The sequence below is a fragment of the Phoenix dactylifera genome, unplaced genomic scaffold (assembly GCF_009389715.1).
Source record: "Phoenix dactylifera cultivar Barhee BC4 unplaced genomic scaffold, palm_55x_up_171113_PBpolish2nd_filt_p 001073F, whole genome shotgun sequence".
Lineage (NCBI taxonomy): Eukaryota > Viridiplantae > Streptophyta > Magnoliopsida > Arecales > Arecaceae > Phoenix > Phoenix dactylifera.
In genome coordinates, this window is record NW_024068421.1 from 19,597 (window position 1) to 37,356 (window position 17,760).

Genomic DNA, 17,760 nt, shown 5'->3' on the forward strand with positions numbered 1-17,760 from the left:
TCCCACACAATGTAGCCGGACAGGCCACAAGGGAGTGCAATGGAAGGAGGTAATGGAGTGTGGGAAAGAGAAAAAGAGAGACGATCCTCGGGGTAAGAAAAGAAAATTATCTTCTGAGGGCATATTTAGGTATTCCTGCAAGAACTGGGGAGAGGAAGGCGGCATAGGAGCAAGGCAAAAAGGGGTTTTTTTTTTTTTTTTTTCCAGATACGGACCATGCACAAATGGGCTACCTAATCTATCAGGAAGATTTTTTTTTTATATCCCACAGAATTTGAGCTTAGGGGTGTTAGGTTGATACAGGCTAAATCCTCATGGGCTGCCCAATCGGAATCCAATCAAATCCTTTTAGACTGGTAAACAGGCTTCAAGTTTTCTTTCCTTCTTTTGTGTGTGTGTGTGTTTCCACAAGGATCCGGCCATCCCACCGGACCAAGATCCAGCAACATTATTGCCCTAAGTGGTTTCGATTGGGCCTATGAGAATGTAAAGCAATGTAATTCGATGCGACGACACATGTAAAAGAGGAGGATTAAAAAGAAATTTCAAGAATAAACTTCTTTTTTTTCCCTAATTGTCCAAGAAAATATCCACATAGGTCCTTCATCCCAATAACCCCTTGCAAAACTGATAATCCGTAAGCCTCTCATCGACAGCAGTTTATCCAGTTCTTATTAAACCTGAAACCCGGCTGCCAACACCATTAATTCCCGTTGGAACACAACGGACCAAAAATTGGCTGCTGGTTGGAAGTCGAAATTCCCCAGAAAGATAGAAGGTAAGTCCCACCAATACCTTTGGCTCCGTTGAGGCTTTTAACAATTCCCTAACGATGACTGAATCTTACAAATCTTAGAACCCTAGACCCCTGAAATTTTCTTGTTTGGCCGCACTTCAGTATGTTGTCAGTAATGTCGTTGCTCTTTCTTTCTCGAAGCTTGGAGCTGTGAACTGCCATGCTGCCCTCGAATTACCATTTTGAAATCCAAATGATCAGTGATCATTGCATTGACACAACAAACACATGCGCAGAGAGAGAGAGAGAGAGAGAGAGAGAGAGAGAGGGCGAGGCCTAAGAAATTCAAAGAATAAACCTATTCGTAATGGATATTTAATCGAATAGAGATAATTACGGATATAGATAATTGTAAGCCCAAAAATTAGGAAAAACAGAGAGGGACTTACATTTTTAGGGAAGGAATCTCCATCTTTACTGTTGTGGAGAGAATAGCCCTACTAAATATTACAAAGATGATTTCACTACGTTAATTACCGAAGCCAAATGGTGATTGTCTCCTGCTACCACCCTCCCCATATTGTTCATTCCATTTTCTTAGCTCGTTCATACTAGTGGCATCATATGCTACAGACGCACCCACCTAATGGGAAAGAAAGGAAAATTAGAAAAAATATTACGGCTTGAACGCCAGCTGAAATAACAAACAAAAACTCAAGCATCACAATTGCTGTTAATAAGAAAGATATAATTGATACCTTCGATTTTGCTTGGATAAAATCATCCAACTTAAGGGGCCTAAGTGAAGCTGCCGTGCCCGTTGCACCTTTCTGATCCACAGAAACATTCTTGCATTAGGAAATTGGAACTCAGCAGGATAGAACTTTGTCATCAAGAAAGATATCTTAAAACTGATACAACCAGCTAAATTTGAGAATGTTCTAGTGACAGCGAAGTCAAATTTAACCGAGAAATTTTTGAAGTATAGATCAGATTACAAAGACCAGAAAGGTCATTACCTTCTTTTCTTCTTCCAGAAGTTCTTGAACAGGCCTATATGCAGCTGCAATACACAGGTTCTGCATGCCAACAGAGTAAGAAATGCAACCATGCAATTCACAGGACTGGAATAATACCAGCACGTATCTTACCTTCAAATCACTTCCTGAATATCCTTCAGTTGCATTGGCGAGTTCATCATGTCTAAAGCCAGGTTCAAGGTTTTCTTGAGAAAGAAATATTCTTAGGATTTTCATCCGATTCTCGGCATCAGGAAGATCCACATATATCCTACAGATTCAAACATACATCAACTTAGGACTTTAAATGACAGAAAATGAAAACGAAAGTAGATTCTTAAAGGTGCTCTCTATGGTCTTACCTTCTTGGCAGGCGGCGTACTACAGCATCATCTAGGTCAAATGGACGATTTGTCGCAGCAAGGATAAGAATCCTTTGACTGTCCTTGGTCCTCAGTCCATCCCAAGCAGCCATAAATTCATTCCGCATTCTTCTTGTTGCTTCATGCTCAAAAGCACCACCTCGAGCACCAAGAAGACTGTCAACCTACCAACATGACAACCAAACACTCACAATCAGAGAATTAATCAGAAACATAACATGCTAATTAAAAGGTAAACTGTTCTTGCCTTGACATTAGCAGCAAAGGGGAAAATATCACATTGTGAAGATAATGCCTACCTCATCAACAAATATAATGACAGGGGATAGCCGGCTAGCAAAGGAGAATAGGGCTTTTGTGAGCTTCTCAGCATCTCCAAACCACTGTTCACAGGAACAGAAAACAAAATTAAGAAATCCATAAAGAAAACTAAACACTTGCAAACTCTCCAAACATACAACAGCTCAAATTGGGTAGTTTCTCCATAGCGTCAAGTTCAGTACTATTGGAGCTTCTGATTTCTCCAAGAAAGAGAACACGAACATCCATCAGAATATATTTAGAATTGGGCATAACTCAACACAGCAGCCCACACTAGAAAATACATGCAAAACCTGATCTGTGAGCCATGTTTTCCTAGAACAAATCTAACATTTGATTATTTCCCCCAGCAAGTCTCATGGTAATTGGTAGAAAACATGGGTAACAGGCAAAGTTTGTTGTACCAAATATACAGTACCGTACCGGTACCAAACCGATACGCAGCCTCATACCATACTGATACTCAATATGCCTCGTCGTCTCGTACCATACCACATACCGACATTGTAATAGGATGGTACTAGTACGAAGTCTGGTACCGAGATGGCGGACCTTGGTAGTAGGTCTCTTGCCCGTGATAAATATTTCTATACTTGCTAAAAAAGGATGTCCCGAAATACGAGGCTCCCGCCATTACATGCTCTGGGGACAGTCAGATATATGCATCCTAATCTCCCTATGCAAAGAGGCTATTTCCATATTTTGAATCCATAATACCTAGGTCATAATGGTGCAATCTTATCATTGCACCATGGCCTGCCCTCATATTTCTGTACTTACTCCAGTATGTATATTTTATCCTAACCAATTTATGCTATAAACAACACAAAATGCTGATCCTAACATCTGAGGCATATTTAATCTTACCTATGCAGGGGATCAATCTAATCCAGAAAACATATAGTACTTAAAATATGCTGGAAAGAAAATTTACTATAAACTACCTTTGAGGTAAGTGTTGATCCCGTAATGCTGATAAAATTTGCTCCAGCTTCTGTTGCAAGTGCTTTTGCAAGAAGAGTTTTCCCTGTTCCAGGAGGCCCAAAAAGCAATATCCCTTTGCAAGGCTGATAGAGGTGTAACATAATCACAAGTCAGCTGAAAGTGCTTCTCACATCAATCCAAAAAAAATGCATAAGAATCCAACAGGTACAGATCAAGCACCATAAAAATTTGGCATTCCGTGTCATCATAAGAATTTCTCAATTTAAATAATGTACATAGTCCTATTCAGTGACACCCTTAGTAAACTAATTTCATGAACCGCTCCATCTTCCCACTTGCCTTCTGAAGGCTTAGCAACATTTCAAGTCACACGCTGAGACTTCTGGAACTCATCATTAACTGTATCTCACAATTATTATGAATAGTACTCTTTAAAGTCCAAAAGAGAATACCACAGAGAAAATTTCTGAAAGAAAGAAAAAAGAAAATACCTAAATTGTTGTTAAAGAAATGTGAGATAAGGGTGATGCGTTGATTGCCGGCACCAAGAGATAATCAAATCAAAACTATGCTTCTTTTTGAATGATATAAAGTTAAAACACTAGGAGCAAATAGGAGGACCCCCCCTAACAAGAAAAAGTGACAAAGTCCTACTCCTAGCAAAAACATCCACCATTTCTAAGCATACACAAAAAAGTAGGCACACCCACCAATAACACTATCTCCAATCATTATCAATCACAGAAGAAACCATTCAATTTCTGTGACTTGATATCTTTCTGATGAGACAATTTATTGTACCTTTGGCAAAATACTAGTTAATGGTTGGTTGATGGATGTGACCGCGCAATTTCTATAGTGCTTCTTAAAATTGGAAATCAAAATGCTAAAAAGTAAATCTTGAAAGTCGGAATCATTGTTGGTAGCCAAATCACTGTTGATGAATTAAAGAGACAAATTCAGCAGGAAAGTTTACCCTGACCGCTTCTCTGATAAGAAAAAATAGATTTACTACCTAACAGATTCTTATTTAGAAAAAGCGTAGAAACAATATTACCTCAAAAAAATTTGCTCCTCTGGATGCAATTGCTAAAATAATGGTTTTTTCTAAGATATTCATTTACAGTATAAAGCTGTATAAATTTAGGAATGCACGTATATGATCTACCTGAAGAAGGCACGAAACCAAGCATAGGTTTGAACAATGACGAAGGGGAACATTTTGCCAAGCAATAACTTACTCGTAATAGATTTCCATGTGAAAAAAGTTCTGGTCTCCTCATAGGAAGGGAGACAAGCTCATTCAGTGTCCTCTTCACATCTTCAAGAGCACCAATATCATCAAACTTCACTCCAATTTCATCTGGGGGAACCACTGCTGAAATGAAATTGCTCTCATACTCATCCTTGGCAAGACTCTGCAGCAAGAAACATGCATTATGATAACATAAAATAACAGCATTTAAATATGTTGCAAACTAGCAATATAAGGTTTACACATACTTTATCAGTTATCAAACTTTAAAGCTACACAATGGATGAGAAAAGTGCAATGTGCAGACCTTTAGACTTTGCAAGGGTTTCCTGGAAATTGTTTCCTGTTCCCTTAGCCTTGCAATCGCAATATCCAGACTTCACATAAAGAAAACAGTAGTTTTCATTTTCCCAAACTCGCTGAAATAGTTTGACAAGCAGAATGCCATTGTTGAGAATCATTACCTTTCACGGGGAATCAGTAGCCTATCACCCTTTATAGAGGGAAGAATGACAGAGGACAGGTAGTGATTTCTAGCCCATCCCACAACTTTCTCAGCTTCTGCATATATGGATCAGAAAACAAAAGCACGAGGTACGCTTATACATCAGAATAAGAAATGAACCATGCAATATTTAATCAAATACTAAAGATAAGTCATAATTACAAAGCAGACACTTTGTACAAATCATAATTGGGGTAATGAAACAAGTCGGGCGCACTTAAGAATCAAACATGAATACAGGAACAACATACCATTTGCATCCATCAAAAATATAATAAATGCTGGAAGGACTTGAACCTTTGATCTTGTGCTTAATAACATGCTCAATTTACCTATCTGGGTTTGATGGGGCATGTCTTCCACTATATAACACCAACTCCTTTAATGTATCCATTCATGAGGCATGTCTGGCCATTTGCATTTTTCATTCTGCCTTTTCCCCACTCCACATCCTTCCGTATCCCCTTTTCAAGTCCTTCCAGCATTTATTATTTATTTAATATTTTTTATTTTATTAAAATTTTAAAAAAACAAGTGGATGCACATGCCACATTCTAGCGACAAATCAGTGGAAACTCATTAAAAAAAATCAGCCTCTTAAGAAGGTACAATCACTGGAAACTAAAGACAAGGGGTTCACAGCAAGGAGAAATTGCCAATTTGACTCAAAAGATAAGAGGAAAAGGAGTAGGAAAAGAATAGAAGAAAATAAAGAATCTTACAAGACATTGGTGCATTAATCTCCTGCATTACAATAAGCCGATAAAATAGGAAATTATGCCACCCTCGTAAGATTGATGTGCAGTCACAGACCATGACTTTCACAACAATAATATAAGAGACTGGGGTCTATACAAAAACTGTTGTCCAAAGGAAGGTTACTTAAGAACAAAAGCATACCAGATACTCCTCCAGAAAGCCCAGTTCTCTCAGTCCAATAAGAGATCATAAAAATATAAAACATAGAATAATTTTACAGGCTCCCACCATGGTATCCATATTTTCACGTCCTCAATTGCACTGCCCAACTTAACCACTTTCAAAAGAAGAAAAAAGAGTGCCACAATCTCCCCCTCTCAGTTCTTCGTCAATAATTATTTTAACCCTCTCTTTAACAGAAAGGTATCTGCACCCCATTCCAATCAGCCTAATAGTCAATCACCTTAGTGTCTGGACTTTGAAGAAGCAACAAACAAGGTGAAGATGCTGAAGGAAACCATATTCACCACATAAATTGATTCGTATAGAATACCATCCTAATTATTAGGTCAGAACTTATGCTAATCAGCTGCTCAGCTATATGTCCTCACATAAAGTCTGTGATTGTTTATTAAGTTCAATAATGTAATTTCAAAGAATGTGTTTTCAACTTTCATATTCAATCATGGCACTTCAATTTAAGTCAATCCATCTTGCAAGTTATCAGACTCAGTCATGATAACAATTGACATAACTGATTGAGTTTCATGCTTAAGACCAAAATAAAAAATAACAATTATAACCAGAACATGTTATATAGAAAGATAAAAAAGAACAAACCAAATGTTGGCTCATTATATGACAATCACAAAGTACATCATGAATACAAAGAGAACATCAGCCAACAACTTGTTATTTAAGATGGTTAGGCACCTTGCCTCCTTGTGATATGATTCTCTGTTTGAATCACCCAAATGTAGGGCCGGAACTACGCCCAAGCCAGCTTTGGGCTAGGCCTTGGGCCTAGACCAATTGGGTTTGAGCTTGGGTTGTAGGGCCCAAATCGATATCAGGCCCATGAACAAAGCCTGTGTCAGATCCCAAACTAGCTCGGTCCGCTGCCTACCAATTCCACACCCCCCCCCCTCCACCGGCTCATCCGCATTCCCACATCCTTACTCTCCGCCTTCCATCTCCTCTCTCCCCCCTAGGCCTAGCCAGGAGACTGAAAAGAACCATTAAGGCTGATCTTTCACTACAATGGGAACCCGATCCAACCCAGCTCAGTTTCAGCCTTACTCAGATGTCACTTTAGAAACTTCCATATGTAATTCCTTGTGGATGTGGGCACATGTCACAAGCTGGAACAAGCCTAAGCAGCATGGATATTATGGCGTGACTTCAATTGGGGAAGAGGTATAGGAAATTAGTTCCTCAGGTATTTCTTTTGGTATCTTTCTAATTAATGTTCTTTCTTCGAATTATCCTTTAATGATCCAATATAAAAATGCGCATCAGAACCAAAATGACAAAAAATAATTTGTCCAGACAGTATTCAAAATAGCGTTAAATATCAAATAAGACACTAATGGGAAAAGATCAAATCTATAAAATTGTTCCTTACTTTGCTTTGTCAAGATCACACCATCAGTCTTTACATGCAAAAGCTCTATGCATGATAGCTCATGCTCTTCTAGCACCTACAATATGAGGAAATAAATATATATGCTGAAGGTGATCCAAATGCATAAAGGAAAAAAAAAGTCCCCATAAAAGTCACATATTATTCAGAAAATTTCCATAAATTAGTCCTTAGAATTAAAATAACAGCTTCCACACCTTATGCAGTTCAATAAGATTGCTCCTTGATATGATAATTTTTCTATCCTCTTCAATTTGTTTATGGAATGTTCTAAGTTGCTCCTCTTCCTGTAAGGAAAAAAAAAACAAGTCACAAAAGTACAAAGGGCAAAAGGTCCACATATGAGCTTATTGAGATAGTTAGACACCAAGTCATTCCATCCTCTCTTTTTCATACATGGTTTCCTATATACACATAAGCCTTGAACATCTTAGCATGCTTAAGAAGTAGCACATAGTTTCCCATGTACACACCTCACTTGATGCATTATTTTCTAGTGATTTAGAAAATATATCTAATTTGGATTAAGTTTTCTTATTTGATTGTAATTATGCATCTTCCTAAAGGCATAAACTAAAAGACGCCAACAAGATGTAGGTGAAAATATATTTACAATAAACTTTTGTAACTTGGTTCCTCTCTTTTGATACATTTTTCACTGTTCTGTTGCTTACCGATGATAAATTTAAAAAAAAAAAATACCAAATACATGACAATTTGACATCTTGTCCTCCTTTGCGTACAAAAGGAAACAATTTTCAGTTCAAAGAAGTTAAGAATGGTGGCAAACAGCATCAAGGACAGGGATTGCAGACATGGAAGGAGGAAGAGGTGGAAGAAAAGCTTGCTTGAGAGGATGCGCATTGAGCAAAATATTTGTTGGAAATTCAGAATGAAAAAGTTAACGAATTGATAAGAGACAAGACTGTGGGACCTTAATGCATTATATACTTCAAATTTCATATTCTTCCTTGGATGCTGCTTATATGTAGGTACTTTGTTTTTATGGAAACAGGAACTAAGATAGTTTTAAGAAACCATATGAGGAACCAAAAAAAATATGCTCCAATAACTTCAAACTTCTATGCCGTACATCCAGCTTAACATATTTTTGCTCTTTTATTCGTTGTAGCATGTGTTGGAAGAACCAGCTAACAGCTGATTCAGACCGAATTCAGTAAAAACATCGAGTAATCTTCAAAATAAGGTTTCAATGGGCATATGACAGGATAAGGAAGCCACCATCTCCAAGTTTTCATCAAAATAAGCAGAAAGTCATAGACCTCTCTCAATATTAACGATTGCAACGAGGTATAAGCATGATTGTATCTGATAAATCTATGCTGATTCATCAGATGGCACATCAACAATATGAGATGCATGGTGATAATGTCACATGATCAGGTATTCAAAACCAATCAACGAACTAAATTAAATTACTTACAAAGAAATAGCAGTAAGTTGTATGAAATCATTTTCTAATCATAAGCTCACAAAGCTATTATGATATCAGGCAGTTGTTTCTGGAAGTTATTAATTATTACAAAACTAGTTATTTAAATTACAGAAACCAGCATAATGTGCAACAAGTGTGCATCCTAATTTATCACATACAGCATACTGCATTCAATTTTCTAAGTTATTCCAGGAGTAAATAGAACTATATTACATGTTATACATTAAAAGAATTATAGAATGATATCACATGGTTATATACCTTTGGAGGATGAATAAACAGAGCATTTGGGAAGAGTTTACTTATGCCATCATCTTTTGTAGTTTTAGTTGCTTTCAGTCCCTCAGTTAGTCGCTTCAATGGCACAGGCTGCAAATATAGTTAACATTCCAGGTCAATAATCAATATTATAATTAGAAAAAACATAGAAATGATCATTATAAAGAATATTGTTCCATACAATAGTCATCAACATATCTATACAACATGTCAAATCTAACATTAGAGGTGTCCATGGATGCAATCCAAAGACAAGCCCAAGAAGAACAATTTTACAGAGCTCATGGGCCCAGTCCCATGAACCATACTCGAAAATGACCTTTCGCTTCTCAAGTTTAATAGCATTTGCATTAGATTTTATGTTTTGATGTTATAACTACTCCAAACAATAAGTAGCTGAAGCAAGGCCCATTGTACCGACCGTACCGACGTACCGGTGAGCACCGGTACCGGTACCATACCGAACCGAACCGGTATACCATACCGGTTCGGCTGGTTCGGGCCAAAAGCCCAAAAAAATTTGAGGTCGGTACGGGGCCAGTACGGATCAGTACGGGCCAATACGGGTTGCAAATAGTCGGAACCGAAAAATATAGCTGTACCGTACCGGTTCCGTCCGGTACCGGTACGTACCAGCCCATACCGATCCATACCGATCGGTACGGCAGACCATGAGCTGAAGTTTAGAAGTATATTTATAGTCATTATGTTGGAAAGATGGATAAAGTCAACTAAAATGGACAGAAAGACTGTTATCTATACTTTTGCATTCATATATTGTAGGAGGATCTTTCCACAATATGCCTAGTTTCCTATACATGGCTTAACAATGTAAGAAAAAAGGTGTTTGGAGTTTTGACGGGAAACATGGTTCCACAAAGATCTCATCTGTGACTTCTTGCTCCATCGTTGGTGGATTCCAATAAAGCTGTGAGTTACTTACACCAGTATGTCCACTTGTACTTTATTATCCCTTCTCCCACTCTGACATCAAAATCAAACCGGTACGTCATGTAATATAGCTTATTCAGCAGTATAGCAAACAAACACTTTAGGTCTAGCAAAGTTACAATGAGTAAGGCAAAATAACTCCAGTACTTATTCAATTAGAACAAAGAATCACAAATACGAGAAAATTACTGATGAATATGTATGAAGACTGCTGTCAATTAGAACAAAGAATACCAAGCAAAAAAGGGAAATATACTATGAAGATGTACAAACTCTATTCTCAATAAATAATTTAAAGGACTAATCAAGAAGCAGGTCTTAGGGAAGCCCAGTAACCAAAAAATAATAAAGAAATCAATCCCCATGGCAATATGAACATGAGCTAGATTTGCCCTCAGATCTGGCTTAAGGCAGTTTATACAATGTCCACTGTTGAACACCTATATTCACAGAGTTTTCTCCAAAACTAACTTTGAGCATGCAGGCATATGCAGCCAGTCTCCCTAGCTTCTTTGATGTGCTATATGTTCTCTGCAGGAACCATATTCCATTTCAATTTATTATTCTTTAAAAACAAGCTTTGAATACCTACACATTGAATTTCCCAACCTATCCCTGCTATTTCTATGAGTTTTACATTAAGAATCCATGCCAATAAAAGAGATATTTCATGATCAAGAAAGTAAAGATAGATTTGTGAGAAGTCTAGGAAGGATAGCTGTCATAAACTACATCAATGTATGAATTTTACAACTTGCACGGTTACTACTGACTGGAAACAGATTAAAATGGCAAAGGCACATCCTAAATAGGAGGTCATGCTAAGCATTTTGCTTCCATTTGGGAAATAAACAAGGAGACAGAAATTTAGTCTCCAATAGAAAGGATCACAGTACATAGAGACTTGCCGGTTATGGCTTTATTGTTTAACAGTGCTGAGAAAGAAATTGGCAATTAACAAAGTATTAATTACAAGAAAAGAAAGAAGAAAAAAAGGTACCAGCCGAGCCAGGCGACCAAGCCGAGGAAGCACCATAGTCTGCAACACTCCATAGATCAGAAAAAATCTACTTGAAAATTGCATAAGTTTATGGAAAGACAAATATCTAAAAGTATCGCTATAAAGAACAAATCTTTTCAATATGCATCTTAAAAATAAAGTGAATCTTACATATTTCTCTTTCTCCTTGGACCCTGTCTCTATTATGTTTTGTCCACATATCAAAACAACAGGTCCAGGAAGTTGGTCGAACATTTCCTCCACCTTATGGATGAACTCCCTACGATTTGACTTGGGAACTGCCCTTAACAACCACCGGGCAGAGTCAGGCAAATACACAATAACGGGTTGTAAAGATGGTAAAATCTGCGATCCATCAGAAACCAGAAAAAATAATGTAAGAAAAGGTACAAAAGAAATCAATAGGAAACCACAGTGGTAATATAAAAAGGAGAACAAAAAACTATAAAAATGGATCATTTCCTGAAAGTCACACTAAAATAGAATATAAAGGTATCCTAAGTAAACATATATGATGAGAAACAATCTCTTGGAATGTAAAGTGAGTAAAAAATCGATTAATATAATCACCTCACAAAGTGCCTCCATTGCTATGCACCAATCTTCTGCCTGAGTATCAGAATCATGCACGATATCCTGAACTAGAAAGGAACAGAAAATAAGATTTGCATTCCTTGTCTGCCACTTACATAATTAAGATGTTGCAATAAACTGGATGTCATGTATATTGAGTCAAGATGAAAAATGGAAGCATTATAATAGATTTCCTTGAAGAATACTAAACATAGCTACACCATCAATAGATCTTTCATATGATATGTCCACAAGCAATTATGTCCTGACTCATCTTCTTATCTTCTACAATAATATAATGGAAACTCTTGTAGCAGGCCACGTGAATCCAGAGTCCAAGAGCGAAGTCTCTATTGTGAACAAATAATTAAGGGCTCACGTCATTATGAGGAGTCCTGCAACAACTATGCCCTTTTTCTTTCCTTTTCCATTACTCTCACGTAGCCTCTCCCACCCCTCACCCCCCCAAACCCCAAAGCACCCCTTTTTCTTAATAAAAAAACATATGAATACTAGTGAAACATAATTTCAGAACCACTAAGTGCCTTCCTTGTCAACCATTTTATCATGTTCACCACTATTATGGGGGTCATGATACATCATACATGAAATCATTCTAAAGCTTGAACAGCTCAACAAGCAGGGATAATAGGAAATAATAGCAGACAAAAAAATTACCTTTGACACCAGCTCTTGCAGATATCATACTTGGCCCGAAGGCAAGTAGAGAAAAAAATATTTTTTTTATTTTTTTTACAAAAAACACAATTCAGGGGAAAATTGCCCTATGTTTATATGTATGACAAAAATAAATGTTTGTGTAGAGAGAAAGAAAGGGAGGAACTTGTAATTCTGCAAAAGCCAAGTAGAACTGACAATCCATCCATTATGTGTAAATTATGTAATTCAGCACACAGACCCAAGAAGACTGATACTCCACTAAGCAGCACAAATAACTCAATTTGCTTGTCATGCTTGTCAGATACATATTAGATACTGATACTTATATAGTACTAGAATATGTACTCAATATTTAAGTAACCTATTTTTCAAAATTAAAAAAGAGCTGCAAATACTTCTTTGATACTCTCAAGATACTTCCCCAATGACTTGGAGGATGAGGGTTTCTTCTTTCCTTTTTTTAATGAATGTTAAGCTTTAATTGTGCCCAGTTAATATTGGAATATGTGACGTTCACATTATTGTATGGAACATGGGCTGTGGTCTATGGATTTGAATGACAGCATGTGATGTTTGCATGATCTTATAAAGTATGTACTGTGCTATTTTAATTGTGCAAATGATTTGCAAATGCTTTTTATACATATTTGCAAAAAACAAGTATATATATATATATATATATATAAAGTGCGCACACAGACATGCACACACAGAGATGCACACAAATAGCACAGATACATATTCGCATCATAGCCATATCATATCCGGCTCTTTCAGATTTTGTTGAATCAGAGTATCTCTATTGTAATTTTCCTACCCATGTGTGTCCAGCTTCATGGGTACCTGATGACCCTTCCTCCGAAAGCTTTCAGCACTTACAATTGCATTAACATTGCAGAGATGCAAATTTCAACATTGAGAAATTTATGAAGTCTCATGAAGTCTCCTCTTTTTTCTGAGAAAACAATTGGGCAATTTATGAAGTCTCATCATCTACAGCAGTGGTCAGAGGCAAGTCAGCTTAGGCAATGCGACAATGCCAGAAGGCTGAAGCATGATATAATGGTTTAAATTTGTGCAAAAATGTGGTTGAAATGGAAGAGGGGAGAAAAAGAGGAGGTGTCCGAGGAGAGGGGCTAGGTCTACCGTATTATTGCTTCAGTGGAAGTATTAGTAGAAGGGCCTAGTATGAAGACCCGGCGGACCCATCTATCTTCTGCGCGGGTAGACACGACTCCTTATAGCGAGAGATATGCTCCCGCACTCATTTGGTGATACTAGAGATTAGATAGAAGATTGGTGATGGGCGAGCAGTGGATGTTTTAGAGGATTGCTGGCTGGCTAGCGTACCGTTAAGCAGGTGGCCCACCTATTTCGACCCCGGGGGGCTAGAGGGGCGCAGGGTCTGTGACCCACTGGTTTCAGGTGAGCGAGCATGGGATGTGGACCTTGTGCGGCGGGTGTTTGGCAAGCAGTTGGCTGAGCGGGTGTTAACGGTGCCAATCCCGGCAGATGTGATGGAGGATCGGCGAGTGTGGGGCCAGACTGGCAGGTCAGAGGTGCAGACCTGGGACCATCTTGGGCTAGTCAGGAGGTCTACGGCACAGCAGATTGAGGGGGTGCATCTGGCGGCTGTGTATCCATCCCCAGGTGGCATTGTTTATTTGGAAGGTGGCCTGGGGTTGTCCGCCCACCAGGAGAGTGCTGGCTCGGAGGGGGGTGAGCATCACCCCAAGCTACGAGGCTTGTTAGGAGGCAAAGGAGTCCATATCCCACATCCTTTTCGGCTGCCACCGGGCTGCTTTGATTTGGGAGTGTGCCTCGGCCTATTTTAATTTATGTCGGAGGTGGGCATCGATCAAGGATTTTTTGTCCTTCCTGACAGAGTCCTCTTGGAGGCTCGACCGACTGGAGCAGGGGATTAGAGTGACCTATCTGGCTTATCACTGTTGGCTAGACAAGAATGCACGAATCTTTGAGGATAGAGGTGCGCACCCAAGATTAGTAGCGGATAGGGCCCTACTTCATGTGGCGAAGGTCCTTCATATCATTGTGTCGTCGTCCCTTGGGTTGGCTAGAAAAATCTGAGGCTCTAACTCCGCTCTTGTAACGTCCAGAATTATGCCCGTCTCCTGAGAGCCCCCACCTCCTATTTTTTCAAGGTGAACTTCGACGGCAGTGTCATGGCGGGTGGATATAGCGGTGTCGGATTTGTCATCAGAGATCGGCAGACTAAATTGGTGGCGGTCGAGGGTAGGCGCATCTTTGACCAGACCGTTGCCGAGGTCAAAGTCGCTTGGGAGGGTGTCTTCCATGCGAGACGGGTGCTAGGTGCGGCCTGCATTATCCTTGAGGGAATGCCGCCACGGTGATCGAGGAAATCCAATCCCGAGAGGTCTGCCGAGGGGATGCGGCTGCTCCACGACATTCACCGTCCTTTAGGTGAATGCATTGCCTTCCGGGCTTCTCATGTGTATAAGGAGGCCAACAGTGCTGCAGACTAGGTGGCATCTTATGCGGCCCAGCACTCCGAAGGTGTTATCTAGGAGAGACACGACTCTGTCCCGTCTCTTTTGCATTTTCTGCTTCTTTCTAACCTTATGGGCTACACTCACACCCGTTGTATATGAGTCACCAATGTACCAAAAAAAAAGTATGAGTCAAGGATTTACCGAATGTTGTTGTTGATAATATATAAGGGACAACCTTGGCACAATGGTAAGACTACTCCATTATGACCAGGAGGTAATAGGTTCGAAATACAAAAATAGCTTGTCCACACATAGGGATAAGGCTGCGTATGTCTAACCTTCCCTAGACCCTATAATGGCAGCAACCTCGTGAACTAGGCCACCCTTATGTTGTTGATAATATATAGCTATCAAGGAAACGAAGATTTTGTGGTGGGGGGGGATGCGAATCAAGGCCTCATGTAGTAAGCAATGTTCTAAGTACACTCTAATTGAAGTCATTTCTTTCATAGTGGTTTTCCTTTTAAATAAGGCCCCTCAATTTAAGTAGAAATTTTTATCAAAATTGTCTACAGATACCTTGAGTTGACTGAATGAGTTCACATGGAACAATCCACCTTGCCCACAAGAATGTTTTTATATTTGCTAAACCTAGAATAACAAATTATTGAGCAATAGAAACCAAACAATACAACTGCAAGAGAAATGGTGTTGATTATTAATTTTCAATGTTACAATATCTTATCCTTAAATATATATATATATATATATGTAGCAAAAAAGACATAAAATATACTGTATTATACATTGAATTAGCAACACATCCATTAATAACATAGTAATGTCATTAAGCGAAAAATGACTTATAACATGTTAGTGGGATTCAATAAAAATTTAAACCCATAATGAGAACAATGGAAGAGCTCGGTGATTTATGTTAATGGTTAACATAAAGGCTGCACTTGCATGAGATAAGCATTCAGGATGGTAGACACGGACGTTTTTAGCTTGGTGAGATAAACTAATAAGAATGGAGCTAACAATCAAGCACCTGCAATGAAATCGAGAACTTGCTTGAGATAAGATTGGTAGATACTAGAAGGAGAAAATACAGAGCTGAAAACTGTAACAACCCAGGACCTCACCCAAAATGGCTAGCCATAAGATATTATTTAGGTTTCTTGATTATGTATAAGTACCCAAGATCTACCCAGCAAATAACCGATATAGGACTAAACACACGCCCGCACGGGTCCTCACATACTCCCCCCTTCAAGCCCTGACGTCCTCGTCAGGCTAAGGGTTCAAATCCATTCAAATCTAATTACAAGCACCACGATCAGTCCGTGGTCAGCCCCAATAGATCCGTGCTGCAGTGTCCCCTAGTCCACATAAGTTATAGGCCGGGTCCACTCTGATACCATTTGTAACAACCCAGGACCTCACCCAAAATGGCTAACCGGAAAGTATTATTTAGGTTCCTTGATCCTGTACAAGTACCCAAGATCTACCCAGCAAATAACCGATATGGGACTAAACAGACGCCCGAACGGGTCCTCACAAAAACAGTAGCACAGTACATTACAACTTTTGAAGCATTAGTTTCTTTTGCATTCTTGATAATCAGCGTCATAGAACATTACGAATGTATGTTTTCTACACCACACAGATACTTTTCTACACTTAACAGACAAAATTCAGGGACAACAAAATAGCTAAAACTCAAGGCCTGTTTGTCACGTCTTTTCATGTTTCTGTTCTAAAACAAAAACATGAAAACCAAGACAAAACATGTTTAGTGCTCCTGTTCTATTTTCTGTTTTTGGAAAATCATTTACATTGTTCTTAGGAAAAATGTAACAAGAATATCTTGTTTTTCACATTGTTCAAAAATAAAAAACTCAGGTTTTTCAAGTGGAAGCCCCAATCTCCTCAAATCCTTTCCACCGCAATCACCACTGTCTAACCACCATCGGTGGTGGCAGGCAGAACTTCCAACCTCCTTCGTATCCTTTCCACCACCATTGTTGCTGCTGCCGCCGCATCCAAAGGTTAGAAGAGAGGTCAATTTTTTTAGTTCATTTGTGTTTACAAAAATAAAAGTAGTTGACTACACTAGATATGTTTAAGTTTCTGAAAATATAAGAAAATAGTAGAAACAGATTTTTTTAACTTTTATAAATAGAAAAGGTGAAAGTGATGCCAAACACAACCTTAGCTTCTAAATAACTCGCTAAAAATTTAAAAAAAATAAAAATAAAGCATACAGATGTAAACATGACAAGTACATAGCCAGAGAAATGTTCATTCAATCCAATCATTAGTGTGCAATAGAAGCATACTGTCAATCCAATAAATAGATGGTTTTGCATCTTGCTCATTGATACTTTCAGCCTTATTTTCTTCCTCCATTTTATTTCCCATTCTGTCAAGAATAACAGCTACTTGATCCCCATTGACCTCATAGACTTCTCCCCGCTGTCCATTTGACAGGGTCCTGCACGATTTGATGGTTTGAGAGAAGATTAAACCAAACAAAACATCTAAAATAGAAGGCTGGAAAGGATAAAACATGCATATGGCACATCTAAAAAATACACATACTTTATAAACAAAATAGAAGGATCCAGAACCAAAGACAACATTGACAATTAAAAAAAGAAAAGACAGCATATTGTATTAATATGAATGTTAAGTTATTGGGAAAAAATTAATATCTCAAAAATAAAAATACTGTGAAGTTGTATTCCATGTAGAGCACAGCATGTGGGTTGTTGCATGGTGTACAGGCAGCATATCCACAATAGAGAAACACTAGAAGAA

General features: G+C 38.5%; 1 protein-coding gene across 2 annotated transcripts in view; it reads right to left on the reverse strand.

Moving 5' to 3' along the window:
• Window positions 1–1,080: 1,080 nt before the first annotated feature.
• Window positions 1,081–17,760, reverse strand: part of LOC103703453 — a 29,010-nt gene continuing 12,330 nt past the window's right edge. For both annotated transcript variants that reach the window (XM_008786315.4, XM_008786307.4), the window contains 17 exons: window positions 17,280–17,434; window positions 11,783–11,853; window positions 11,363–11,557; window positions 11,192–11,230; window positions 9,223–9,330; window positions 7,703–7,792; window positions 7,488–7,563; window positions 5,124–5,220; window positions 4,967–5,036; window positions 4,646–4,822; window positions 3,404–3,526; window positions 2,438–2,521; window positions 2,118–2,302; window positions 1,888–2,026; window positions 1,756–1,815; window positions 1,495–1,566; window positions 1,081–1,379 (listed from right to left, as the gene is read on the reverse strand). In XM_008786315.4, the coding sequence (XP_008784537.2) occupies window positions 1,266–1,379; window positions 1,495–1,566; window positions 1,756–1,815; window positions 1,888–2,026; window positions 2,118–2,302; window positions 2,438–2,521; window positions 3,404–3,526; window positions 4,646–4,822; window positions 4,967–5,036; window positions 5,124–5,220; window positions 7,488–7,563; window positions 7,703–7,792; window positions 9,223–9,330; window positions 11,192–11,230; window positions 11,363–11,557; window positions 11,783–11,853; window positions 17,280–17,434 (1,855 nt within the window). In that variant the 3' untranslated portion in view covers window positions 1,081–1,265. The remainder of the gene's footprint in view (window positions 1,380–1,494; window positions 1,567–1,755; window positions 1,816–1,887; window positions 2,027–2,117; window positions 2,303–2,437; window positions 2,522–3,403; window positions 3,527–4,645; window positions 4,823–4,966; window positions 5,037–5,123; window positions 5,221–7,487; window positions 7,564–7,702; window positions 7,793–9,222; window positions 9,331–11,191; window positions 11,231–11,362; window positions 11,558–11,782; window positions 11,854–17,279; window positions 17,435–17,760) is intronic.